Raw genomic sequence first — 27576 nt, forward strand, 5'->3', positions numbered from 1 at the left:
ATAGATTCTATCTACATATCTAAAAAACATATTTTTGTGTAATGGAGAGCAGGCTGCATACTGATGTCAAATATATCATTTGTTTTAAATTATGTCTTTACAAAATGTGAACAAGTGAAGGACTCCGAATCCATTGCAAAACCCTCAGTGTCCATCCAAATGAAGAGGACTCGAGTATCAGACCTTTTGTCAGCGTTGTCATGTCCCATCTTCTTTTAGCTCTGCAACACACGACTATTGATCTTTTCAGCAGCGCAGTTCATTCCTATTGATCTCCTCTGAACTATGATGAATGTCTTCCCTGCTAGATGGGTTAAGTCAGGACAGATGGGACCAAGACGCTCACATTTGTCACATTTCTAGTGGATCTGTAATTTATGCGAGACGATTTTGAAGTGCGTGGTTTCCAGTGAATGTAATGTCGATGGGTTAGCTGGTCACTGGCTCCGTGTGCCTTTTTGCATGACAAATTCAAAGCCTTAGGTTGTTGTCAGGCATCTGCGGCTTAAGGATAATTGTTTTTTTCTTTTAACAACGTATAAATAGGATAGAACTAAGCTTTAATTAAGTTTCCATTGTTAACCCTGAAACGGTCTTGGTTAAAACTTCTCCAGAACCAACTTTCTCTGCACTAAATCACAAGCCTTTTTCTTGTCTTTTTGCCTGTCTGTTTATGATTTTGGCTAATTACAATCCGAGACATCTTTAACCCAGCACAACATCATACCGTACCGATTGTGTGTAGCTCATTAACCCGACAGGAAATGGCACAAAACCTCTGAACTGTCTGATGTGTGAAGAAAATTACTTTTATGCTTGTATGAACTAAAGTGCTTCACAGGAAGGCATTGGTGCCTGTTTTGCCCATTGGATCAAACCTCATACTACTCTCAATCAAACCATCCATCACACTTTACAACCTCTCACTATTTGATCATAAATGTGCATAACAGCCACTGTGGGCTGACAAAACAGATCTTCCTGGAGGGGTATAAATGGTGTTGGAGCTGTGTTATATGGCCGTGTTTGAGGAGGTAATTCAGGTTGAGGGGTCTTGCTACGGGTTCATTTGCTATGGGTCACCGGGGGATTGTGACTGCTGGTCCGTACGTTGTTGACTGGCGACCCTCTGACCTTACAGGATTGCTGCCTGTTATTACAGCGGCCGTTTGTGAGGGGACAAGCACAAACGCACACATAAACACACCCATAATACACACACTCACACAGAGAGGCAAACATGCCAATATTTTTCACCGTAGACTTCATACCGCCAAGCATATACTCCCCGCTTACAACCTATACAGTATACATTACAGACAGGCGGCAACCTACGGGGTCTGAAAAGTGAAGCCAATGCAGAAGTGCCTTAAACTTGCATTCTTTCTAATAGCCAGCAGGGGGCGACTCCTCTGGTTGCAAAGAGATGTCAGATTGTATAGAAGTCTATGAGAAAATGAGCCTACTTCTCACTTGATTTATTACCTCAGTAAACATTGTAAACATGAGTTTATGGTCTCAATTGCTAGTTTCAAGTCTTCTTCAATACAGCATGATGTTCATTTAGTAAATTATGGTCCCATTTGGTGTCAAATAGACCATAAAACAGGGGATGCTTTAGGGCGTGGCTACCTTGTGATTGACAGGTCGCTACCATGGCGTTGTCCAGTCTGATCTAGTGGTCTTTGTCTTAGAACTTTAACCCTTTCACAGTGTGTTTTCAGTTCAGGAAAGTTAGTTATAACTTAAAATGTCACTTCTGGTTGCAAAAACAAAGATGGCGACGGCCAAAATGATGAACTCAAGGCTTCAAAATGACAGTCCTGACAAACCAATGGGTGACGTCACGATGACTACATCCACTTCTTATATCAGAATTAGAATCAGAAATACTTTGTTGATCCCGGGGGGAAATTGGGACGTTACAGTTATTATATTATATCTTATATAAACGCACAGAAATGTAAGAAAATAAAATAAAGGAGTATGTAACATGATAATTATGTACATAATGATACAATATATGTAGAGAAATATAAATAGATAATAAAAGTAAGAATAAGAAATTAGAAATAAAAGAAATATATATACATATACACATACAGTATATGTGCATTAAACACATACAATATACAGTATAACCACAGTGTAAATCTATTAAGGTTGTTAATTAGAAATGCAATAAGGGTATAAATAAGAATTAAATATGAATATTTCTTGAAATGTACAGTATAAATTCAGTATTAATGGCAGGTTATTGCACAGTTAAATTATTGTACAGTTTAATCCATATTGCACGGAATAATAAGAAATGATGGGGTAGTAGCGGTTGACGCATTCATATATCTATATACATACATACATACAGTACTGTACATAAATATATAGTCTATGATTACAGCTCACAAAGTTAGCCGTGGACAATAAGTCCAACTGGTAATAGACCCGTGTCCTTAATTTCCCTCTCGTGAAGTTTTAATGGAGTTTGAGTGATGGTAGACGAGGCGGGGGGCTGTGTAGACTCGGCTGCACTGGAGGCAGGACGATATCAGATCCGACCTGATACGAGGCGTCACTTTGCTGAAATGTTTCCTTTTTGCCTAAATAGCTTCAACCTGAGAGCAGGGAGGATGTGAATAAATTGTAGGGACTTTTTTTTTTTATATAAGAGATTACAATCACATTTTCATGCATTTATCTCACTCACTGGCTTTTTTTCTTTCTCTCCCTGTCTCTCTGCAGAGTGCTCAGTTCTACAAGGTCACCACGGAGAACTACCATAAAGCTGCCGACCACGTGAACGCCAAGTTCAAGTAAGTGTAGACGCAATCAATCCAAAGTAGTTCAAAGGCTTTAAAATAGTTTAACCCATTCTTTACATTTACCTCCAAAAAATGCAACTTCCATTGCTACTTTATTGTTTTTGTCATGCTTAGTAGGTTTATTATATTGGGTAAGCTTCATATACATGATCTAAAATGATGCTTTCACTGAAGATTAGAAGTCCCATGTGGACCAGTGAATACACTATTGAATCAGCCAGCCACATTCTAACCTACGTCTTTCAATCAGAATCACATTAGCCCGGCCCATTAGCTGATGTTGATGATGTGGTTCACTGATAAGCCTGATCTCATGTTGATGATAGCCGACAGGGCGTTTTCTTCTGTGTGTCTTCGGTTGTTAGAAGCAGTGTATCATTTATTCTGTAAAACTTCAACTAGACCTGGCTCAAACAGGATTATTAAATCATTTGTAGCTCGTTTTATAACATGAGTAGCATTTCCCACATCTTGTAAAAGGGGATTCAAAACCGATCAGGATGAGTTTTCAAATCCTTTGTCGGCGCCGCCTGTGTTTTTTCGCCCACCAGCAGCTACGTGTCGTCACTCCAGGTTACTCCTATACGCTCTAAATTCACGTTACAGCCACACCTTGCAGTGAAAAGAACGGTTACCTCATTGAAGTTATTAACAAGAGGAGGTAAACATTCAAGCAGGTCATGAATGTAAGCACATATCCGACACATATATGTAACTCAAGACGACGCCCGAGTCCCTCCCCATCCGTGCTCCATCTGTCTCCTTAATAGGAGGGCCATTAGGCTCCATAGTAATGTAGGGAAAGTGGATGAGGAGCCTGCAGGAGGTGGGGCGAGAACGGGCCCTGGCTCCGAGCTCTCCTCCAGGGAGGCTAGGCTAATTGCGTTAGCTTGTCATTAGCCAGCGCTAACACCGGGATCATTGTCTCCCTCAGAAATGCCTGGAAACTGATTAGCGTAGCCCACGGGGGGGTTTAGCGCTAGACTCGTGGAAGCCGGAGCTGAGACTTCCCAAATCACATTAAAGAAAGAAGAGAAAGAAGAAAAAAAACACACAGCAGGAATAACATTAGTGCCAAATGACAGCGCTAACTGCAAGCGAACGTTGGGCCTAACGCGCGGGTAGTCATGTGACACGCAGGCCTTTTTTGCATGGAGAGCTGTGATTGGCTGATTGGATTATAGGAGGTGCATTAGCCGGGGCTGTGACTGGATTACAATTGTGGAAAGGTAGAGGAGGGGGGGAGTATCTGTGCTTGTGTGTGTGTGTGTGTGTGTGTGTGTTAATGAAATGGCGGGAACGTCTGGTGTTACAAGACAGGAGCAGGGATGCATTGAGGGGATCAGAGCAGAGGGTTAATTGGATTTAACAGGGCGTGTGTTTGGCCCATCTTTGTTTATGTGTGAGTTCATGCGTGATGGTTTATGTTTGCATGCACTCATATGTCGGAACATAACGCGTGTGTGCCTTTTCCTCAAAGCTCTCTCTCTCTCTTATGACCGACACCCTACAGAGATAAGATTGCTATCTGTTGAATAATAACAGAAAAATATATTTATTTTTTTTGTCTCACAGAGGCTTTTTGATTTCCTCAAAGTTGAAAATGTCCCCCAAGAGATGAAAAGGCCGGGGTGCCTTATCCATACTTGATAGAATTACCATTTGATATGTTAATGCGAGGATGTTATAAAGTGTGGGAGATGACATCTTTCTTATTAGAATGTCTTCATTTCCCCGCTCCGGCTCATGTCAGTGCCACTGTAAAGAGAGTGATAGTACTCCAGGGATTGATTAGCGTTAGGGCTGATATTAGGCTACGCTTCATTATAGTGGAAGAAGAAGATGTGTGGGACCAGAGGAGGCTTGCCTGTCAGGGGTTATAACATGTTATACGTGTGCTCGTGGAAGTTTTAATTAGGGCTTCCTGGGTGGTTTGTGTTTACTATATGATGTCAGATCAATTGAGGATTTGTGGGAGCGAACTGTTATTACTTTGTGACACTCAGAGCAGGGAAATCAGGCCTCGAGAGTGGATGGGGGTTTGGGAGGAATGTATGTGTCATAGCTATAGTATATGCAGCACCTGTTCTTATGTGTTGATGTTCTGTAATAGTCAACATGGGAAATAATTACTCTGATTTGAAGCCAGGGATAAGACATTCTAGTTGCAAAAACAAAAACAGCTGAATTACACTGAGATGAAAATGTCACTCCTTTGTCCTTGAATATCTCTCTCTTGTATCAGTAAAAGCCCCTTTCCCAGTGGACAAAAAAAACAACTAACACCCATTAACATCTGGCTTTTGTCTTTAGTGGGAAAGGTTACAATCGGCATTCATTCCTGGCACAAATTACTATGCAGTAGTTCGATCGGCAGTGATGGAAACATGACACCCAGACGGGCACGCTAATTTTCGCCCCTTTTCCGGTGAGATGCTATGTGATGCACGTTAAAAGGAATATATAATAAATAAAATCAACAGGTTTAAACAATTATTATAATTTATTAGTGTACAAAACATTCATCAATATGCTCTCCTCAAAGCCACCTGACTCCAGTCAGAAAACAGTAATTTTTTACCTCGCCGATCGACGTAAAATCATTCAAATTCGACAGAAAACAAAATAAAACAAATCAAAACCGTCTTTGTTTAGTCTTTCCACTGTTCCAACAATCACCAACTCTGGTTTAAGAGTTTGAAAGAGAGACTGAACAAGTTATAGACATTAAAAAAAAAGTAGTAACCACCATATCATTTTCACTGTTTACTAACCCTGATCCGGTGCCGCCCGGCGCGTCCGAGGCGTCGAACGTGACACAAAAAAGAAAGGCCTTACTTGCTTACTCGCAATGGGAAATGAGTCTATTGCCTACTTTTAGAGGGTTTTCCTGTTTTTATAAAAACCTGCATATACGCGCTAATTTTGGTGGGAAAAGGGTATAATAGTCTTACCTCTTTGGGTGATTTTAGTTTCATTATAGTGTGTGATATAAATAAAAATTAACCATATAGTTTTCAAATAGGCTTCAGCAAGTAGCCAGTGTGCATATGTTCCATTCATCATTTTCCTTGCCGATGATGTTAAAAGAAATAAATTAAAGTGTGAGAGGTGGGTACTCAAGGGAAGGAAGGGTGTATGTGTGTGTCTGTGTGTGTGTGTGTGTGTGTGTGTATGCGCGCGCAATAAGAGATTGTGTATGTGTGTAGTTGTTTGCTTACGTGTGCTAGTACAGCTGTTCCCTGCCGTTCTCCTGCAGTATTCCCGTCAGAGTTTTTTCTGAGAATGATGGAGCTCTCCCAACCGGAATGCTGCCGCATCACTGTGACCTCATTACATCCACAAAACACACATACACACACACACACACACACACACACACACACACACACACACACACACACACATACACACACACACACGTGTATATATATGAAGAGACATACACATATCTACATTCTTTCACACAGCTGTAGTTTTCTAAGCCAGAGCAATACTATTACAAGAAAAAAAATACACGACGCTTCAAAAACTGCCATGACAATTTGGACATTTTTAAACTTTAAATGTTTTTCCTGCACGAAATGATGGACACATGAACATATATCGTCTGAAGTGAGTATGAATACTGCACAGACTGTAAAAAAGGCCCCTCCGGCGTCTGAAATTATTGCCATGAATCATAAACTGCAGGCTTTCAACCTGCTCTCAAAGATATTCGCTGTACAGCTCTTCCACATATACGTAAATATACACAACATGTAACAGATAATGTAATCATACAGTATGTTAGACACACACACACACACATACATAAGACCAAAGCTTTTATTCACTTTCCCTGTGACACTGACTGTAGATAAGAGTTCCCGGTTGCCTGTGGAAAGGAGGCTATCTCTCCCTGCACCTGATTTATATCCTGCCACCTCCACCACTAGTTGTTTATCCAAGTCTGATGCATTATCGCACTGTCCAGCGTTGAACGTGTGACCTTTACTGCGCCACATGTATGTACGAATGCATGTGTGTGTGTGTGCTTTTCGTATGTATGAGCTCACATATACGCATGTGGGTATCTGCTTTGGAGTGTCTCGACGGGCCGCGGTGACCCAACGGGGCTTTAGTTTGAAATGCAAGCTGACAGGCATGGAGGAAAATGATAGATGTGAGATTATGCGAAAAGATGGAATGAGGAATGGAAGAACAGTGGCGTAGTCCTAAACCCTCCTGTCAGTGCTAACCTTTGGTGGGGCTTTGGGCTTCTTTGTTGAAGCTGGTCACTGCGTGTTTGTCCGAGGGTCCCTGCAGGGTTGAGACGGGACGGTGGACGTCTTATATTGGTGAATGGGGTGACTCTGACAAGGCTGTGTAACGCTGCAGGATTGAAACCATCATCTCTTATGTCTCCATTTCCTTTTCTCAGGTCTCAAAAAAGTTGTATTTCTCTCAGCTTTTTCCGCCGTGATGGTGACATTTGTGATAAGATCATAAAAGCCCGTGTATTTTCACGCTTTTGTGTTTGTGACTGAGAGTGCATAAGCCAACCATTTTTCGGTTCCCTTCCCTATACAAGTCGGCCATAGAGAATAAAAATCTCATTTTAGTCTGTCACTTCCCTGTCACTCCTCTCCTCCCTCAGGCTACACACTCACTCCCTTTGTCTGTTGTTTATTTTTTAGCTCTTTTGAATAAATCTTTTTTTAATTTAATCCAGTCGACAATAACAGCAAGCCGCAGTCCTCCTCGCTTCGTCTCTCCGCGCACGCACGCAGGGGTGGAATGAGGAGGCGTGGAGCAAAACTTGTTGAATGTTAAAAAAGGCTTCGTTGTTTTTTCTTCATAACACCGGTGTGCTGCGCTGCCTCGGTCAAGAGACCACACCTGGCTGTCTGTCTTTTCTTCCATACCATGTGGGAGAAAGTAGATATCCTGCTCACCCCTCAACTTAAACACCTGTACTGCAAATATGCATTCCATGCAACTTTACCAGCAACCTCCTTAGTAAAGAAGTTGCTGTTTGTTAAGTTTTCAGTGCAGCTTTTTTTTTAAACATGTTATACTGTGCATCAGACCAGCAATACATCATCCAAAGTAGGCTGGCATGACCACGCACCCTTTTTTTTGGGAACGCAATCCCAAGTCCCTCATAGACGGTAACAGCGTAAAGTTGAAATATGTTTCCAAACTTCTACTTTAAACAAACCGTAATAACGCGATGCCGATGAGTTGCTGTCTAGTTGGTCGCACCGACAATAAATCCCCAAATCTCCAATTTGTTCCCCTGCCATGTCCCAAAAAAGATATAATAGAGGGGCTTTATGGCTCCACGCTATAGACCAGACCAGCATTGCGTCATCGCCGAGGGTGAAAGAAAGTCGCCGTCACAGGAGAGAAAATGACGAAAAACTGTTGTGTAGCAGGTTAACCGAGGTCGAGATTTGAGGCACATACGATACGTGAATATTGACTGTCGGTGTGGCTTGAGTTTGAGGCTGCTGCAGTAATACAGTCATACGTTAACTTTAGCAGCATCAGACTGTCGTCTCCAACTAAATCTCAGCCTATAGATCAAACAGTTGGCTATTGACGAGCCCTGATGGGCATGGCGGCAATCAACCTTAATTTATTAACATATTGCATAATGCTCAGGTTCAGGCAAGGTCACAAAATAATTATTAGCCATGTATAAAACAAACGTCTGTATAACAAGAGATGAATGCATACGAACTAGTCAAAATTACAATCCAAACGTACGTCAAATTGCATTGATGTTTATGGAATCTTCAGTTTTCTTTCCCCCAAAAGGGGGCACGGCCTTGACTTTTTGCAAAGTACCCGGATGTGCCATTCTGATGTATTCTCAAATGAATTGTGATACTTTGGGTTAATTATTGTAAACAAAGACTATGGTCAAGTTGATTTCCAATAGTGTCACTTAAAGCTTCTACGAGGAACTTATTTTGTGTTGATTTAGCGGTAGTGTTTCCGAGCAACAGACTCCCTTTAAAAAAACTCATTTTACTGCAGCAGGGTCTGACAGTCTGCCCCGCTCAGTCCTGGTTTTGGTTCTCCCGTGCCTCCCTTCCCTCCAGCGGGCCCAGCAATACGGCCTGGGCCTCCAGCAGCATGGTGTCGGTGTTGGCTATTAATGAAATTGAGACAGCTTTATAAGCAGTTAAAAGTTCCTTAAGACCAAATCTCCTTAATTTTCTACAAACCATTACCTTCTTGTCACGAAGGTTGTGGACACAAAATCAGGAAATCCCGTGCAACCTAATGCAATCCAACACACAGCCCTGCAACAAAGCATTGCAGGACTATTGCGTTGTGCATTTGTTTTATCTTTCACATTACTGAAGAGGATAAATACGCTGGAGGAAATCCAGCAGGTTTCCTGCTAAATCCACCCCGCTGCTACAAAATATAAATAAGGTGTCGAGGCTCTCCATTTTCTTGGCAGTGCTCCTGTTTGTTTAAAATAATCATACTGTTGTCCCCAAATTAATGAAGTAATGATTTATTGATGTGTAATTGCGGCACTTTTAATGACTAAAAAATGACAGGTATTCATTTAGCAGGGAAGTTATTGTACAATACTTCACTCGTAGTGGTAGAGGGGTTTTTCTCTGAAGTAGTCGTTGGCGAGGCCGGACCGACTGAGCAGCGCTTCTTTGACCCCTCTGTCAGGTGAGGGTGAACCGAAATTCCGTCGCTATGGCAACCCGGGTGCAGGGACAAGATGGTGGTCAGCTGAGGAGACAGAAGTCAATAACTGCTTTAAAAGCTCTTCTTTCGGGCCTTAAGAGCTTCGCCGTGCCGGCTGTAAAAAGCACGATTCTGGGCACCTGCGTGGGTAGCACACACACACACACACACACACACACCCACAGTGCACACACACACCTTTTAGTGGCTGATTTAGGGACTTTGGAAATGGTTGGGAAGCCCACTCACAGCTTTTATTGCTTTTCTGTATTCTTTGGGGCTTTTTCATATCAGCACAGTGACATGAATGATGGAGCAGAAAAGAAGTGACATGCAGCGTTTCTTGGATATGCAGAAAATTCTGCGCCGCATATTCACCAACCACAAAGCAACGCCGCTCTCCGTTTCGGATGAACCTTGTAATTTCAAGGTGTCTCTCACAAAATACGGATCCCTGAATCGGTAGCATGTGTTTGCGAAACATCTCAAATATCTTCTGCTTTGAGACCAGAGACCAGTCGCCTTGTTCGAGTGTATGAAGAGGGGTCAGAAAGGACATACGCTCCCTGTATTTTTCCTCTCACCCGCTCATCCGTCTTTGTCTCCCTCTTTGCTCACTTACGAACAGTGTTTTCTGTCTTAATTTAAATCTCTTCTCACTCGCTCACTCTTTGTTACGGTCTGCTTTTTGCCTCCCTCACACACTCTCTGTTCTTTGGCGGTCTTTTATCCCTCACGCTTTCCTTGATTCTCTCTCTTTCTGTCCCTTCCCCTCTCTCTCTCATTCAATCTCTTATCCATGCTGATGGATTTCACTGCAGGGGGTCACTCAGGTCTGCTTTTAAAAAGCAGCGTGAGCGAAATGTGTGTCATTTTTCTCCTTAACTGGATCATTTGTATTTATTTGCCCCCCTCGGTACTGACGCCTGCCTTAACTAGAGAGAACATGAGGGCTTTTTAAGGGGGAACCGCCACCCGCCCCTTAACCCTATTAACCCCTAAGTGGACCCAAATGATGATAAATAGAGACGGTGGTGATCGGGAACTCAATCTGGTGGCAGGCGAGGGTAATCCATACTGTCGATGGAGCTACAGTAGGTGACGTGTTGTGTATGTGTGTGGGCGAAAGAACAAGTTAGAGATAAAGGAGATAAATACTGGCATCTTGTGTGAAATCTAACCAAATCAGACCATAAAATGGCTTTTTGTCAAGTGCTTTTTAATCATAATAGAATGAGAAGTCCATTAGTAGATTCATATGATGGCTCACCAAATGACTTCTTCTTGAATAGGTTTGCTTGGCAAAAGATCCCTTTTGTAAACAGTAAATCAGCAACTTCCCAGAATCCACTGCAACAATTTGTGTGCAAAATTCATTTTGATGCCTTCGTCTTTGACAAAAGCTCATGGAGTGAGGAGAAAGTAGAGACACTTTTTCATTTGGTACCAAACAAAATGTGTTCACAACTTCAAGGATCAAAGACTGTCATGTACCAAAAGCTGGTGTCAAAATATCTCAGACTGGTAATCTTCTTAACTTATTCTGTGATCAAATTTGATCAAGTTGCCAGTTTTAGAAACTGTGTTTCATGAAGGAAAAGTTCTAGCTGATTATGATATATTTAACATTTCAGATTGTTTTGTTAAATGATCATCAGGAGCAGTTTGGTGTAAAGAAACAACCAAACTGTAGAAACTGAGGAAACTGTAAAGTAAAGGCATGGCCACACATACATATAATTAACATTTGACTCCCATTCACTTCCATTCTACACGAGCAAAGGGACAAAAAAACATTTAATTCAAAAACATCTTCAGATTCACGTGAAGTTGGTGAACTTTCAAGCGAATATTGGTACCAAACCTTATAGACCATTTCACAGTCATAATCGCAGGCATTCTAAATGTTTCCCTTTATATTTCCTGTTGTAGTGTAATGGTGCCTTCAAATGGGGTCGTGTTTACCGTGTTCACGAGAAGAGTCCACATGAACGCCCCCCTCTTGTGGTTTTTATGACTGCGTAAGTGGAAAGTTAGCCTCTGTGGCTTCTAGATGCCGACAGTAACGTTAATATTGCCGTTGCTTAACAGCGGTGTTCTCACGACTTAACCACTTGAACGCCAGGCATATTGTGTACACGACTTCCCATGTTGTAAACACGAGCTCACAAGTTTCATTTGAAGGCACCATTTGTGAATGAGATAAGCTCACGGGAAGTAAACATGGACCCAAGCGGTTGCCTAGCAAGTCTCTAGTATTGTTTCAGCACTAGTAGAGAAAGTTTTTCAAATAACCTCCAGCCTTCGTGTGTCGACAAACACACATTCTCCTCCCCATCAATGATGGAAACACACTTTTATTTATCTTGTGTTGATTTTTTTTTTTTGCTGGTTGTTGCAATTACATATTTATTATTGCTCATCCACTGCTTGCCATGTTAGTGTGTTAGTATGAGCTCTTACAGCTGGAGTGAAAAGTTTTACAACAATCCTCTGGAGCCGGTTTGTGCAATCAATAATTCCTTTTGCAGGGGACAGTTTCTATCCAGGGAATGGACAATGTCTGTTTGTCTGTACGCCTGCGTGTCCCTCTGGGCACTCCTGTGTGTCTTTGTTCTGAGTTATAATGCATCTCAAATTATGACGGATGAACGTACACGTTTTCCAGATGTGTTTCACACTCGGTTCAACTATCGAAGCATGTTGTACCCTTAAGAGAGATCTATGAATGTCATTTTAGTGCACTATAGCATTACATTGTCGTAGCAGATGGTAGTCATGGTCAATATATGTTAGTTTGAAAAATGCACTGACGCTGTTCCTCGCTCAGTCTATTGGCATAACACATGCATATTGTATGAAAATCCCAACATCGATCTCAATGCGTCCCCCAGCTCGCGGTCAATATGTTCTTTAAAGGAATGTAGCCGTAGCCATAAAACCTATCGGGACGCGTCCCCTCCATGGAAATGTGCTGACTGGTGCAGCGGGGGGGCTTGAAAGAAAGGATTGTATTAAATGATATAGGGACACCTTGAGGAGGGAGACAGTGGGAGTGAGCACGTAGGTAATCTGTTCTGCCTTATTACATGTTAAATGGGACACATTCAGCCTCTCATATCAGTTCTGCCCCTCCTCTCAACCTCCTTTTCTCTTCTCTTCTCCTAAAAGAAAACTTTACAAAGGAACCGAGCTTCAGAGGTGTTTTGTGGAGGGTTTTCTCTCGGCTTCTCCCTCCTCCTCTTCTCTATGCTTTCTTTTCTACCCTCTTTCTCACAAACACACATCGTCCATCTCTGTCTCAGTTTCTCAATGGGGAGGTGAAGTCCCTCCACTTCCGGCGTCCCCCATGGGACCTTATATTGGGGAAGAAATATGTACGTTAGTTAACGGCGAGAGACGAATCATTTTTTGATCCCGTTTGAATTGTGGTAAATCAAGACTTTTTTCCCCCGAAACAAGGTCCACTCGAAGGGGCAGGACTTTGTCTCTCTATGGAGAGCCACCCCCTCTCTGTCATATCTGTCCCCCTCCTCTCTGTTCTTTTTTTATTGCCTCTTTTCGTCTCTTTCCCCTTCGCTTTGTGATTTATGACACGGAGCAGAGAAACTGTAATGTAGATATCTAAACCAACCGTACTCCGCCATTTCATTCCTATCAGTTGATCAGAGCAATCGGGATTTGCTTACTGTGTGTGTGTGTGTATATGTGGCGGGGGTAGGGTGGATAAGGTGTTGTTATAGAGACCTTTACTACTGATGGCATGAGGCGAGACCCCTATATGACTGTTTAGATTTACTGTCTCTGGGGGAACAGGGGTGCAGCGCATACACATACACACATACAGTGCAAATAATAACCAGCTGTATCTGGCTAGATGTCTCTATTTGTTTCAGTGTCGCCCACCACATGCAGTTTTATTAAATATCCTGTGAACCTCTGGGGGTTGAGGGAGGGAATAAAGGGAAGGTAGAGATGGTGAAAGAGAGGGTGTTATTAGCTATGGCTGCTTCTGTAACCTGTAGAATAATTAAAATAGAAGAGCGAAAACATCACCTTCAGTGCCGTACTCTTCTTTCAATGAAGAAATACTCTCCAGTTCTGATATAACTCACGCTATTGCAACATCTAGCTGCCAGTAGCTCCTCGTGGGATGCTGATTGGTCCGTGCCATAGCTTGCCGGACGCAAACGCATTACTTGAAGCCTGACAAGATGGATTTTTCGTGTGAGATGTGATCCCGAGATTCTCTCATGACCTCGTGGGCATCGCAAGAATCCAGCTGCCTTGAAGGTAATCATAAAAAGGGGTCAGAAGCAAAAGAGTTGTGGGAACCACCGGCCAATACAAAGAGCACTGTGTACTCTTCTACCGATAACCGACCCAAATACATCACAACGTGTTAACCAAAACCCAAATTCTACATTCAGACCAAACCTGGGCTGAAAACAAAGCATGTCAAAATGCCTCTGGCCTTCTTTTTCATTTCCTGTAAATCATTTGAACATAGCTAAAAAAAGAAGAGGTTTTGCTTTGGGAATGCGATACAGTCTCGCTGTTTATGAATGCCTTACTGCTCAGGTTACATGGGAACTGTATGATTCATTGTTGTTTTTTGACTATATTTATAATTATACCCTATGATTCCCACAGTGGAAGAATCTAGTGTGTTTCCACTTCTACTCCGGATTCTTGGATCTATCTTGCTCTGAATTTAAACATTAAAAACCTAACGTTTGTCTTGTTATTTTGTGCTATTTGATATAGCTTTGTAGGGAGGTATTGTTGGTGCGCACTGTAATTAAATACAAAGATCAAAATCCCCCCAAGCTCGCCTAAAACAGAGTACAATAACGTGAGTGTATTTCCATAACTAGCCTGAAAGAATTTGGTGAATACCTGAGGCCAATAACTGACTTAAGTGTGTTTTTTGCATCTGCTCACCGTGCTTCGTAGCACTACAGCCGTCAGACTATAGTAAATGACATGAGGGCCCCTAATTTAAACTGAGGAGGAGGGAAGGGTGTAGTCTTTCCTTAGCAGCTCTGTGGTTGTGGTTGGCTGCAGGAACTTAATGTTAATCTTAATGATAGATGATAGAGGATGTAGTGTGCCGCCACAGAGTGTGTGTGACAGTGTTATTGTCTCCCTGATAAACTCGACCACTGTCTCAGCCCCTTCCTCCCCACAGAGAGAACCCGAGAGCGAGCAAAAATAGAAGTACCACTGTCTAGCTCCTCATCAAGAAAGGCTCTTCATTTCTATCCTCATCCTCTTTCTGTCCCTCTCTCTCTCTCTCAGAGGCCATTACTGGTGATAAACACTGTGGTTTGTATCAGCAGGATGCACCTGGTATTAACGCGAACGCTTAAGAAAGTAATTAGTGGGTGTATGTGGCTCCTCTCGTCCCTGTAGATGCCCATAGGCGGTGTAATAAATGAGCGCCGGGATCCATAGGAATAGGATGGCAGCGATTTCTGCGAGCGCCGCTGTCATCGTTCAATACCCTGACGCAGAGCAATGGCCTTGTCATGCCTCCTAGCAAATGACTGAATTTCTCCCCAATGGATTCACAAAATGCAGAACCGTCTCCACACGCCCAAAAGCATAATGTTCCAGTCTGCGCTCAAAGTGATAAGACCTAGCGTGGAAATCAAGCAAAATTTAAAGGAATGGGTTCCACTTTTTGGGGAAATATGCTTGTTCCCTTCCTTGCAGAGAGTTAGATGAGAAGATTGATACCACTCTCATGTCTGTGCAGTAAATATAGAAGTGCAACCAGTTAGATTATATATGGCTCTGTCGAAAGGTTGACAAAATCGGCCTACCAGCACCTGTAAAAACTGTTTCTCACCAGTCCAATGCAAAAACGTGGTGTGGGAATGTGTTCCATTTTAATCAATGAGGAAATGAGTTTCCTTCTCAATAGTGCCCGTGTCCAATCCACACAACAAAAACACCAGAATGTCTAAGGGTAACTACACAATACATAAACTAATCAGACCCCAAATTTGATGTTAACACTAGCTTTTATGGCAAGCCTTGTTCCATGACCAACATTACGTTAGCAAGTACATATCAACTAGGTTACCATCTTTATTGTGTCCAAGCGATGTCGAGCGCTTTATTGTCCTTTATTTGGTTGTTGAGGTAGTAGTGTTTGTCGTACATTATTTGGTGTTGAGAAGGGGACGGCCCCATTGTTATTCCAAAACACCAATAGTCCAAAAAATGTCTTATTGGACCGAAAAAAGCCCATTTGTTCGACAGCCCTGAAAACAAACACCCATTGCTCCGGAAATACACACTCACTGTGCAATCAACATAAGCACATGGCTACTTATTATGCAGAATGACGGCGATCAGTTGGAACAAAGGATATCGTTGGTTAAACATAATATTCCGTAGGTGGAAATCTACTAAAATCGAGGTCGTTTTGAATATTTTTTTTACAAGCATTCATAAGAACCCACAAAATCATCATTTATAAAATTCCGTGTAAATGTTTTTGACGAAAACAAATCTGTGCTTGGTGTGAAACGGCTTTAAGGCCGGAGATATACTTGCGTTTTAACCACGTGTTCGCGTCACATAGGTATCACGTTAATATCTGATTTCGTACGCAACCAACGCTCCAAACGGACACAGGATACGCGATGCAGCGTCATGCGTAATGTAGCTAACAGAAAGTATATCTAAATGAATCTAATATCGACAGCTTTAAGCTCACCAATTAACACGTTGTATGTGTTGTGTCTGGCCAAGAGACAGCCCTGCTTCCAGTCCCTGACTAAGCTAAGCTAACGGTCCCCTGAATGTAACTTCATATTTACCGTACAGACATTAGAGTGATATCGATCTTTTCATCTAACTAGACCAGAAAGCGAAGAAACGTGTGTCTAAATTGACTATTTTTTATTCTTTCAAGTATTCCTCACTAGCTTTAGATGTGTTACGGCCTCTGAGCGATGTTTCTGATGGTGAAGTGCATTGATTTAATCACATTACTGTTGAAGGTGTGCAGCGCCTCTCAATGTTGTCACAAATTGTCACTGACCTGCACTTACAAGAACTATGGATTTTCCCCGGCCTCCTTTAACAAATGGGACCATGTGGTGATGCACATATGTACACATTGCACACACTGCACCAGCTTCCTGCTGCATTGCACCCTGGGTAATGACCCATATGCGACCAATCCCCTGCTTTGTATCCAACGCGGGGGGGTAATGTCTCACTCCAGGGGGCAAATCAAACATCTGATTCTGACTCCAGGGGCTCTACCTCACCCCCCCCAGTATTCCTCTGAGATCTCGGGAGTTGCTGACGGGCAGAATCCCCTTTCTCTTTCACACCCCTTGCAAGCCATTTAGTGAGGCAGATGGAGTGTCCTGAGCACTGGTGTGAACAAAACGATGACACCGCCATTAGCATAATGGTCCTAGCATGCACATGTGTCGCCATTATGGATTTTTATGGGGTGTGTGAAAAAGCAGTTAAGCAGTGGGCAGGGTACCGGCGCTGCTGGTACATCCCACTACTTAGATCAGCTAAAAGCATCCGACTCTTGCGTACATCTAACATAAGAGTCCCATTTAAATGCACTGTTTAGCGTAGCATCTACCATTAGAAGTGTGCTAGCATCTGGATCATACCAGCGAAAGACAGCAGCACTAAAGCTAGAGCAGACCTCAAGGACAGACTTGGGCGTGCTAGGCCAGTGATGTGTAGCCTATAACCAGACATATTAGCATTCACAGGCTACAACAACAACCTCCTCACGGATGCTAAAAGATTGAATTTGCCATTTAGACCACTCCAAGGTGACGGCTACACAGTTTGTAAATGGTTGACTCTTTCAGGGAGCCGTTCGCAATCAATGGATGGATTCACTACTACACAGTAGAGTGATCAATACTCTTTTCCGTGAGGCCTTTTTAAAGCATTTTTCGAGACATAAGAGCAGGGACTAATTTAAAGGAAGGCGTACTTAGCTCGCCGGTAATTTCAACCTCATCACCATTATCATCATCAGATTGTAACAACCGAGCCTTATTGCTTGTCTAGATTAAACCAGTGCTCTTTTCTTGTTTACTCGGCACTGCACATTGATTTGCCAAGTTAGCTTCTCTTCCATGCAGTCCCACAGCGCTGATGAATCTCCCCGTTCAGGGGGATGGAGCCGTTGTTGGAGGCTTTATTTGACACCTCTTTATTGTCCGTTTTTTAGAAAACCCTCTGACCTCCCTGTCGATACGCACACCAGCATGTTCGCCACAGCATGGCTGCGGAGGCTGGATTTGACCTTTGACTTTCTTTCCAGCAAATACAGTCATGTTGATTCTTGCTTCAGGTGTTTTTGGACTGGAATGACAGTAGCAACAGAAAAGGCAGGTTGTGAAGACACACTGTGGACTCAGTGGGCTCTAGCAATGCATTGGCTCTCTAAATGACCGTTATCTAGCTATTTTAGATTTAGTCTTAGTGTTAAGACGAAAATGCTTATTAGTTTTACTCCCATTTTAGTCACTTTTATCCTTCACAGTTTTAGTCGACGACAACTCAAAACCTTTTAGTCATTAGTGTTTTAGCCAAAAAAAAATTCTCTCAAGTGTCAAGTTTCAAGTTAGTTTATTCGTCATATGCACAGCAATTACAGCAAGCAGTCAATGGCAATGAAAATCTTTGCTCTCAGGTACCCGTCAACAATATATGTATAAAAAAGTAAAATGAGAATCAAAGACATGAAACATAAAATAGTGCAAGTTAAAATAACAGTATTTCAAATGTATAAGCTGAATGTAAACAGGATGTGGTATGAATATGCATGATGAGAAGTATTATATACATTTATATATATATATATATATATATATACATAGGTGTAAAACAGTTAGTAGAAAAGTAAAATAGTAAGTAGAGTATATAGTATATACAGTATCTTAATTTTGTCAGCTATTTTTTAATGTTATCTCAGTCCTGTGTCAAATGTCACCAAATGATATTGACTATTTCAGTCAATCTAGTCTAGTCAAACCAATAATGTTTTCAATTTGGCCAAACTTATTTCACATGAGATTTTATCTTATCATCATTATCAACAACACAGGTTGAATGATTAAGAATTCACCTTTGCAGTTACTCCTGAGTCCTCCTGACTTTGCGCAATAGGGACCCGCAAACCGCAACTTTATGCACTATAGCAGCACAGTTGTCAGGACACAAGAGACTAGACTGAGCGCCTCCAACGCAGCGTGCGACTGCGTGTTTTGAGAGAGCCACAGAATGACTGAGAAGGGACTAAAATAAAGAGAGATTTTGGTAACGTTTCTATTTTTTAAAACTACCTTTTAGTCTTGTCTTTTTTGTTAACGATATTGCATGTTTGAAACCGTCAGTGCCATCTCATCGTCGTCTCGTCTTAGTCGTGGAAAAAGTGGTTGTTGACGAACATCATAGTATTTGTTACGAGATTAACATTGATTGATATGTTCATTTTCAAAACCAACCATGTCTGTTTCCTCCTCTCTTGTTCTTGATTTCTATAGCTCATACTCATTCTGTCAATCTCTCCATCGCCCATCATTACACATTTTGCTGTCCACCTTTGACTCTCACTCACACTGTCCTTTTTTACGCTTTCATCCTTCCCCTTAACTCTCATCCCATCACACTTTTTGCCCCACCCTGCCCTCAATTTCAACACCATATTTCCCCTGTTTTCACACAATTTCTCTCCCCTTCTCACCCCCCCGCAGGCGGTATGAGGCGTACCCCGTGTGCGCAGACCTGCAGGGCCAGATCCTCGCGTGCTACAAGGAGAACGTCGGCAAAACCCTCAACTGCTCCAACATAGCGACCCTCTACCTGCAGTGTGTCAACAACGCCAAACAGGTATCATCTTTTATCGTTTCTCACATCTCGTTTTGAACATCATTTGATACACTATCATCTTTTTGCATATGCATGTCATGTTTATGTGTTTTGCATGCTTGTTAAGTGAAACGAACGAGCATTTCACAGTGTGCACGTGAGGAAAATATGTTTTGTTTTTCCCCCCCTCTCTGAAAAGAATAACAAGTACGCGCATGCACCCTCATGGACAGATGATATGTAAGTCGTAGCGCCTCCTAATCCCGTGGTGTAGCTTTCAGTCGAATCGATGTGTGTGTTACAAAGTAGCCCCGTGTGTGTGTGTGTGTGTGTTAGAATACGTCATAGATGTGTGTATGGTAGCTACAGCCATTCCCTTTTTACATGTCTAAATGAATTAATGTAACACACACATACACACTAGCATCCATTTACATGTGCTGGCTCCTTGCTTTTAGACAGGAGAGTATAATTTCCAGCAGGCTACTGGCGCCTGAATAAAGCTCACTCTAAATAGCCGGTTTAAACCTTACGGTCTATTTCCATAATACCTGCTGACACAGGCGTTCCCCCGACTGTCTCTGTGTGTGTTTTAATGTAATAAGACCGCTAGTTGGATAGCGTCGTCCTCCCCGTGCTCTCTCCTTTCATTGCCAAGTGCAAATGTTTTTCCGCCCTCTGTCTCCCACGGTCACACACTGTATGGTAATAGTGATGTCACTCAGGTTGGTTTTAACTTGATTCCCCCCACCCCTCCCTCACTTTGAAATATGTAACATCACTTGGCCCCAAAAGGCTCAATTTACATTCATAGAGCTTTTCTATTAGATTTTTTTTTTGTTTTGTTACAATTGCATTGTTTTCCCGGAAATGAGGAAAAGTGAGTTTTGTGCCTCTTGCTCGCTCCCGTCGTGGGTATTAGATCTAAAAGTCAGATGCAGGCAGATTTTTAAGCTATACATCATGTAAATTGCATTATGTTTTATTCATTGTGCGGATATGTGTTTGTGTGTATGCGTGCGTTTAAGACAGCTACCTGTAGCCTCGTCAAGATTCAGCAAGGCTGCGTTCACAGTCCGGATGCTGTTATGATCTTGTAAATTGTTTGGAAGCGAGCCTGAGACGATATGTTAATCCGCTTGTGTTTATCACCCCGCGGCAATCACAGCACACTCCTGTTCGTCTTGCGCTTATCTGTGTAAGACTTGCTTTTTAAAGTCATTAGGTGCAAAAAGAAAAAAACACACAGTTCTGTGATAAGGCTTTAAAGGAATAATATGCAGAATTACACAGCCGACAAAATCAGGGAAGGAGGGGGGAGGAATGAAGTAGGATTGATATGAGCTGATGCAGCTTTGTGATTAGGGTGTTTACACAGCTTTATCAGAGCCGAGCAGGAAGCTGCACGGAGAGCGAATGTCAGAGGACGTGACTTTGACCTCTGGAGGTCAGAAAACGTCTCTCATCTCCTCGTCCCCCTTTCCGTCAAAGACACTTGATAGCATACGGTTTTCAAACGGTTTTCCCCTTCTTCGTCCTTCCCCTTCAAATCTTAACGGGGAATAGATGGGGAAGATGTCCAAGATTCCATCTCGCCGGGGATAAAAACCCAAATCCCCCCCAAATCTCACTTTTACAACATTGACCCCTCGACTGGAGTCAGCCGAGAGAGAGAGGCGTTGTCAGCCGCCTGGCCTTTTGTCGCTGATAATTAGCGTCCTTATCGCCACAGTCGGCGATAACATTTAGACCCACTTTCGCTCTCTTTTGTGACCTCTTCGCCCCCGCCACCATCCCTCCTTCACTCCCTCCGTCCGCTATCCCTTCATCCCTCGTCACATTTCTAATGCATTCAGCACTTAACAGGTCCAGATAGCAAACAGTGAGGAAGAGGCAGTCGAAGGACAGATAAAGTCTCCCTCTCCCTCTATGAATAAGAGTTTATCATGGAAGCCGATCTCTCCATCCACTGCTTGCCTCCGCCTCATTCCATATTCTCGACGCATGACCGCCTCGTGCTCCCCTATCTTTTCCTTCTCCACTTCATTTTTTAGACTGACCCTTCCGTCTCCCTTTTTACTCTCAAAGGGCCGAGCGAGATCCCCCGTTTGTGTTAAATTTGTCAGTAAATCTTGTCTCAGAATATATTTTTGATTTCATAGATGTGTTTTGGTCATCTCTCCAATTACATCAAAGTTTAATTACTGAGATCTGAGAACACTTTGATATTGCAGTAAGCAACACAAGCAGTTAGACACCCATAGAGGCTTTAAAGAACCCCCCCAGGTTAGCCACACTCACCTGGAAGAGAAAACAAATGTGAAGAATAAATTATTACCCAAAGTCTCCGTTGTAAACAACCAACACAGTCGTATCTGTGCTGAGTTATTCCTCATTTTGCGTGCGCTTTCCTACGAATGTCTAGCAACAGGTGACGCATGCGTTAATTTCCACTCCAGTATTTTCAAAATAAACTTCCGTTTAGGCAACAAAACCAACTTGGTTAGGTTTAGGCAACAAAACTACTTAGTTAGGTTTAGGAAAAGATCGACTTGGTTAGGTTTAGGCAACAAAACTACTTAGTTAGGTTTAGGAAAAGATCGACTTGGTTAGGTTTAGGCAACAAAACTACTTAGTTAGGTTTAGGAGAAGATCATAGTTTGGATTGAAATAACTTTGGAAGTGGCGTAACTTAAGTATGGAAGGTACGTGACAAATAAATCAACGTTGACTTTTGGTTTCACGCGGGGTATAAACACCAAGTCTGGTGTTTTTAGACCCACCCATCCACCCCGACCTCCTCCCTACGCAGCGTTTGTTGCTCTTTATACTTCCCGGTTCACAATTACGTGGATTACATAGAAATTGATTTTGTGGGATAGATATAAATTACAGTGCATTACTTAAGGTAGGTATAGCTACGAACAGTGTATGAGAACAGCCTGACATCATAACATGGTGATCTGATGTTGCCACGTTCCCAGATCTCAGCAGACACAATGTTATTACAACCAATAGAAATCATCAAAAAAATAAGGCCCCACTTCTAGTAAACTGGAATTATCCTTCTTTAGGTGATCTCTTCAAAGTCTGCCTCTTGTCCTAACCTGGATTTGACAGTGTTGTAGAGGGGTTGTCAGACTGTCTGTGTCAATAATCATTTTATGTGCAGATCAATAGTGCACAAAATAAACCCTAGATTCTTCTGCAGAAATGAAATGTTACTGACGTGGACTCATCTCATCCACCGTTATTAAGTTGGTCAGTGAGGAAGAAGATATTTTTCTTTCTAACTTTACGTCTACGTAATTCCCTTCTTTGTGTCTCTTGTTTCATCTCCTTCCTTTTCTGTCTTCCACTCTCCTCCTCTCCGGCAGTTTTCATCCAGTGGCATCAGCTGCAGTTCAAATGGTTATTGACAGGGAGAGGTGCTGGGGATTTGTGGTTGCACTTATCGCTAACATGGAATCCACTGCCCTCGGGTCTTTTTCTCTACTTCTCCAACTCACTCCATCCTCTTACACTCACTCCATCCTCCACCCCTTTTATTGCACTCCCAGGCCCTTCCTCTCTCTGCCTCGTCTCTCCTGTGGGACACAATATCTCTCTCTTCTGTTTGTTTGTCTATTTAGAATTTATTTTATTCGCCTTCTCCGTCTCTTCTGATGCACTTTTTGTTTTTCTGTTTTTTTTCTTCTTCTGCAGAACAAGTTGAGGACCGGGGGTTAAAGGAAAGAGAGAGGAAGAAAGAGAGTTTATTGTGTGGGATTACTGATTATCGACCGACTGACAAGACAGACCAAAACCGGAGTGGAGGAAGCGAGGAATGAGTCAGCACCACGACACACACCCTCAAAACCCCGCCGTGGAACCGGACCAGACTAGAGGCACCGAAACACAGCACCCCTGATAGAGAAATAGACACGTTTTCCCCTTGATCTCCTTCCCCACCTCCTTTATCCTTGTTGTCTATCTCTCCTCTAGTATGTAGGAAGGCGGTGACACTGTCCGCCAATTTGGAGAAACAGCAGGGACTGTGACGGGACCCCAGCAGGCCCTGAGCTCGGCCCGCTAGAAGAAGGACAGTAAATATGAACCGGAACGATCACAAGAAAGCAAAACCACTTCACCTCTCACTTCACCACTTATTAGGCAAAAAACAAAAGTGTATTTTTACTATTAAAAAGTCAGTCTTATTTTGTGGTCCATAATTCAGTGTTCTCCCGCTCCTAATGCACTATCCTGTACACACATGTTTCTTCTTTGCATCTGCTTGTTGTGAGTTTGTGTTATGTTAATAATGTACGTGTTGAGTATTCATCCCGACCGACACTTGTGACAATGTTCTGATCAGAGGAAAAATAAAAGAACGAAACGATGCAGCAACTGTTGTTGAACTTTTCTCCATAAATATTCAGCGGTGAGCTCCGTCTCTCTCTCTCTCTCTCTCTCTCTCTCTCTCTCTCTCTCTCTCTCTCTCTCTCTCTCTCTCTCTCTCTCTCTCTCTCTCTCTCTCTCTCTCTCTCTCTCTCTCTCTCTCTCTCTCTCTCTCTCTCTCTCTCTCTCTCTCTCTCTCTCTCTCTCACTCTCTCTCTCTCCTGTGTGTATTTTATGCTAATTACAGCGAGCGTTGTACATCTTTGATGGATACGCGGCCCTCGTGTTGTCACGACGACATTTTGCCAAACGGAGTGAGTGTGCCCAAGAGAGGGAAGGGGGACTGACGCACGGGGGGAAACATTCGTCCCAGATGTTCCAGTTCATCATCTATCTTTCTCTTTTTCTTTCTTTATATAGCTCTGCCGTGTGCGCTCTAGCTATTCAGTGACAGAGCGGGGCATCTCTACCTCTTCTTTATCCCCCTCATTGTCCCTCTTTCCTTTTTTACTTATGGACTTCTTTCTCTCTCTCTTCTTTCTCTGCTCAGTCTCCCAGGCTAATGTTGCCTTGGAGGAGACGGCTTCTCTACGCTGTCTGCACTCGGCCAGACTCTCTCTGGGTTGGCTTTAACTGGATAGACAGACACTATATGTGTGTGTTTGGTTTGACAGTGTGTACGTGTGGGTGGGGTAGCAATGCAGCCGTCCACACATATTTTATGCAGTAACAGTGCGAGTGGACGTCGGAGGGCGACGCCGTCTGGGTTTGATGTGGAGGCAGGTGACGGCAGAGGAGACGTTATCTTAATTCTGCATCAGAAGAAGGAAGTGTGTGTGTGTGACGGACATACAGAGCGAGAGGCAGGCTGTGTGTGTGTGTGCGTGCAAGCATGTGATTCGTTGTGACTAATCCCCCCTCTGTCTGTCAGTCAGCTGTCCTTTTGCTTTTGACTTTTGGAGTCTCGAAGGGGGTGAGGGGTTGACTGCTTTTATACAGAGAGTGTGTGTGGGTTGGAGGGGTTTTCTAAAGGTTGGGGATAATAGCTATAGGAGTTCATGGCAGGTGTTTCTCCACAGAGCAGACCAATCTTCTTCTTTTTCCCCCTGACTCTGACACAAGCTCCTCTATCTGACCCGGTAGCTCCGAGCCAACATAAGTGATTTAACGGTGTATTCTGCCTGTAATGAGATTATATCCCCTCTAATATGATTAAAGGATGATTAGAGAATCATGAGATCCAAAACATGGGGCTCACCTTTTCCTTTTACAGGCCTCCACCACGACCTCAACAACCTTCTTTTTTTAAAGTTGCAAAGCCTCTATATGAAAATACTCCATCTCTCAACAATAGCTTGGAGAGTTTCGAGTGCTCTTGACCCTTCTGAGGTCGCAAAAGAGAAGCATTTTTGCTTCTTTAGTGATGCATTTCCTGAAAAATGGTGTATAAGGGAAGGGCATAATGCAATTTGAAAATAATGTAGTGTTGTATTAGCTGGAATTTATAGCCACTGTTTGAATCTTCCATTTATCAGGTGGTAGAAGTAATGAGATTTTGATATAAGGCTTTTTTTTTTTTTTTTTTATAAATATAGGACTAAGTGTTTGTAATAACAGAGTGAACTGAATGGGGGAAAAAATATTTTTTTCGAAGTGTTGCTGAGATGTCCTTGAGCACTGAGCTGCTCCTAAATACTTAAGTGGAGCTGCACAGGCGGTGTTCAGATTGTGTCGGAGTTCTTGAGGAGTCCCGAAGGTCGCCGTCTGCGGGGTCGGGGTGGTGGAGACGGTGGAGACTGCAGAGGAGAGGAACGTTTGAAACTAGAACGGCACTTGGAAAGCGCATACGGATCGCCAAGGTGTGTGGCGAAAATCTAATAGTACACTCAATCCCTCCAAAATATTTCATTCAAATCCATCGCCAACTTTTGGAGTAATCCTTCTAACAGAGGGACGGACAGACAAACAGACAGACAAACCAACAAACCAACGCCTGTGAAAACAATACCTCCTTCCAAGGCCCTTGGCCCAGCGCCAGGAGGTAACAATAGGTATTTCATGCGAAGGTGAATCGAATTTCATTTAGTGTTTTTCATAGATTGGACAGGTGAAATAAAAAACACAAATCCAATTTCAGGAAATCTATTAATCAAAACTGACCTCTTTCAACATGTTTTGCATGTTACTTGAGCCATCTGCTCTCAGTATTAAAAAATATTTTCTTTCCTATCAAAATGAGAAACTAATAATAAACTATATTTTCATTTAGAATAAGGACATGTTTTCCTTGCATTCCCACTTTTTGCTTGAAATTTGTACTCATTAACATAACACAGTTAAAGACAGGGTGGGCGATCTTGAGAAACTAGCAAGAGTACACTAGATTTTTTTAAAATGATGGAGCTGAAAAACCCAGCCCAGTGTTGCCAACTCTTCCAATGAAAGCAGCGAGCAGCACTAGCTCCAAAAGTCGCTAAATCTAGCGAGAAAGTCGTCAAGTCAGCTGAGAGCCTGTCGCTTCAGGTTTCCCTCCAAAGTCCCCCCCCCCCAAATTATCATAATGAACGTAAACAAGAACATGGATATTGTTAGTTCTATTGATTTGCTTTCAGAATGTGATAATGATTTAAATTGAATTAACTAAAAATGTGTGTAATATCTTTCCCAACCCTGCCTTTAACATAACATATTATAAACTTGCTGCTGTTGTAGGACACAAGTGGACAACAGCATAGTTATGATTTTTTAAAGGGGACATATCATGCTCATTTTCAGGTTGTATTTGGGGTTTCTACTAGAACATGTTTACATGCTTTAATTGTTGAAAAAACACATTATTTTCCTCATACTTGTCTGTCTGAATATACCTGTATTCAAGGTTCCGTTTGAGCGCCTGTCTCTGTAAGAACCCTTCCAGAAAAATATGGTCCTAATGAGTCTGCATTTGACATATGAAGGGGAGCCAAATCTGAGGCTACGTTCCAAATCGCATACTTTTTCTTTTTACTTTTACAGTACATTCAGCAGCAGCCCATACTGTTACATGCAGTATGCATACCATTGGGACATACTACTTCATAACATTGCACCTTGAACTTTGACCCTCTTGCTCATATATGTTTTACGCAGAGGATTGTGGGTCAGAATAGCCAGGAAAGCATGATGGCTTGCATATTGCAAAATGCGACCAGTATTTTTGGCATACTGCATTTGACATACTATATATACTAAATCTTTTTCTGGCATATTAAATAGTATGGTAGTATGGGTATTGGAACGCACAGTCTATGGCTTGTTGAATCACATGTTTTCTGATCTAGGCAGCCCACAAAAAAATAGACTGGGTTGTCTTGTTTCACAGTTTGTGGGTTGGTCGGCACTCCACATTTCCCCACTACAAAGCCTACATGTTTTCCTCTTTTCCCTGATCATCTGTTGCTCAAAACAATGCAAATAGTCGTGATCACTCTTTCAGTTTGGTAGACGTGTAGGAGGACATTGGATTGGATGGCCAGCACTGGTCTGTCTCGTTATTAGCCACTGATTTGACACACTTGGCAGACGCCATGAGAGAGTCTCCTCACCGTCTAACAAAAAATACTGAGAAGTCACAGACATGCACACAGCGTAGGAGGGAAGTGTTGCACCCTGTCCCAAGAGAGAATCTACAATGATGTATCAGCATCTGTCAGTACGGCTTTCACTGTTTCCTTAAGTATTCTGTACCATCTGTCTCTGTATGAACAGTCGAAACTTCCAGCAACACCAGTTCCCCGCATTGGACTGTATAAAGCGATTA

The 27576-nt window shown here is 42.5% G+C and overlaps 2 protein-coding genes across 7 annotated transcripts in view; both read left to right on the forward strand.

Moving 5' to 3' along the window:
* Nucleotides 1-23786, forward strand: part of chchd3a (coiled-coil-helix-coiled-coil-helix domain containing 3a) — an 89363-nt gene extending 65577 nt beyond the window's left edge. For 3 of the 6 annotated variants that reach the window (XM_074625012.1, XM_074625013.1, XM_074625016.1), the window contains 4 exons: nucleotides 2743-2813; nucleotides 19286-19421; nucleotides 19600-19640; nucleotides 23106-23786. In XM_074625012.1, coding sequence (XP_074481113.1) covers nucleotides 2743-2813; nucleotides 19286-19421; nucleotides 19600-19640; nucleotides 23106-23115 — 258 coding nt within the window. In that variant the 3' untranslated portion in view covers nucleotides 23116-23786. The remainder of the gene's footprint in view (nucleotides 1-2742; nucleotides 2814-19285; nucleotides 19422-19599; nucleotides 19641-23105) is intronic. The other 3 variants (XM_074625014.1, XM_074625015.1, XM_074625017.1) reach the window with 1 other exon arrangement.
* Nucleotides 1-27576, forward strand: part of plxna4 (plexin A4) — a 452991-nt gene that overhangs the window by 107194 nt on the left and 318221 nt on the right. The window lies entirely within an intron of this gene.

The sequence above is a fragment of the Sebastes fasciatus genome, chromosome 23, assembly GCF_043250625.1.
Source record: "Sebastes fasciatus isolate fSebFas1 chromosome 23, fSebFas1.pri, whole genome shotgun sequence".
Taxonomy (NCBI): Eukaryota; Metazoa; Chordata; class Actinopteri; order Perciformes; family Sebastidae; genus Sebastes; species Sebastes fasciatus.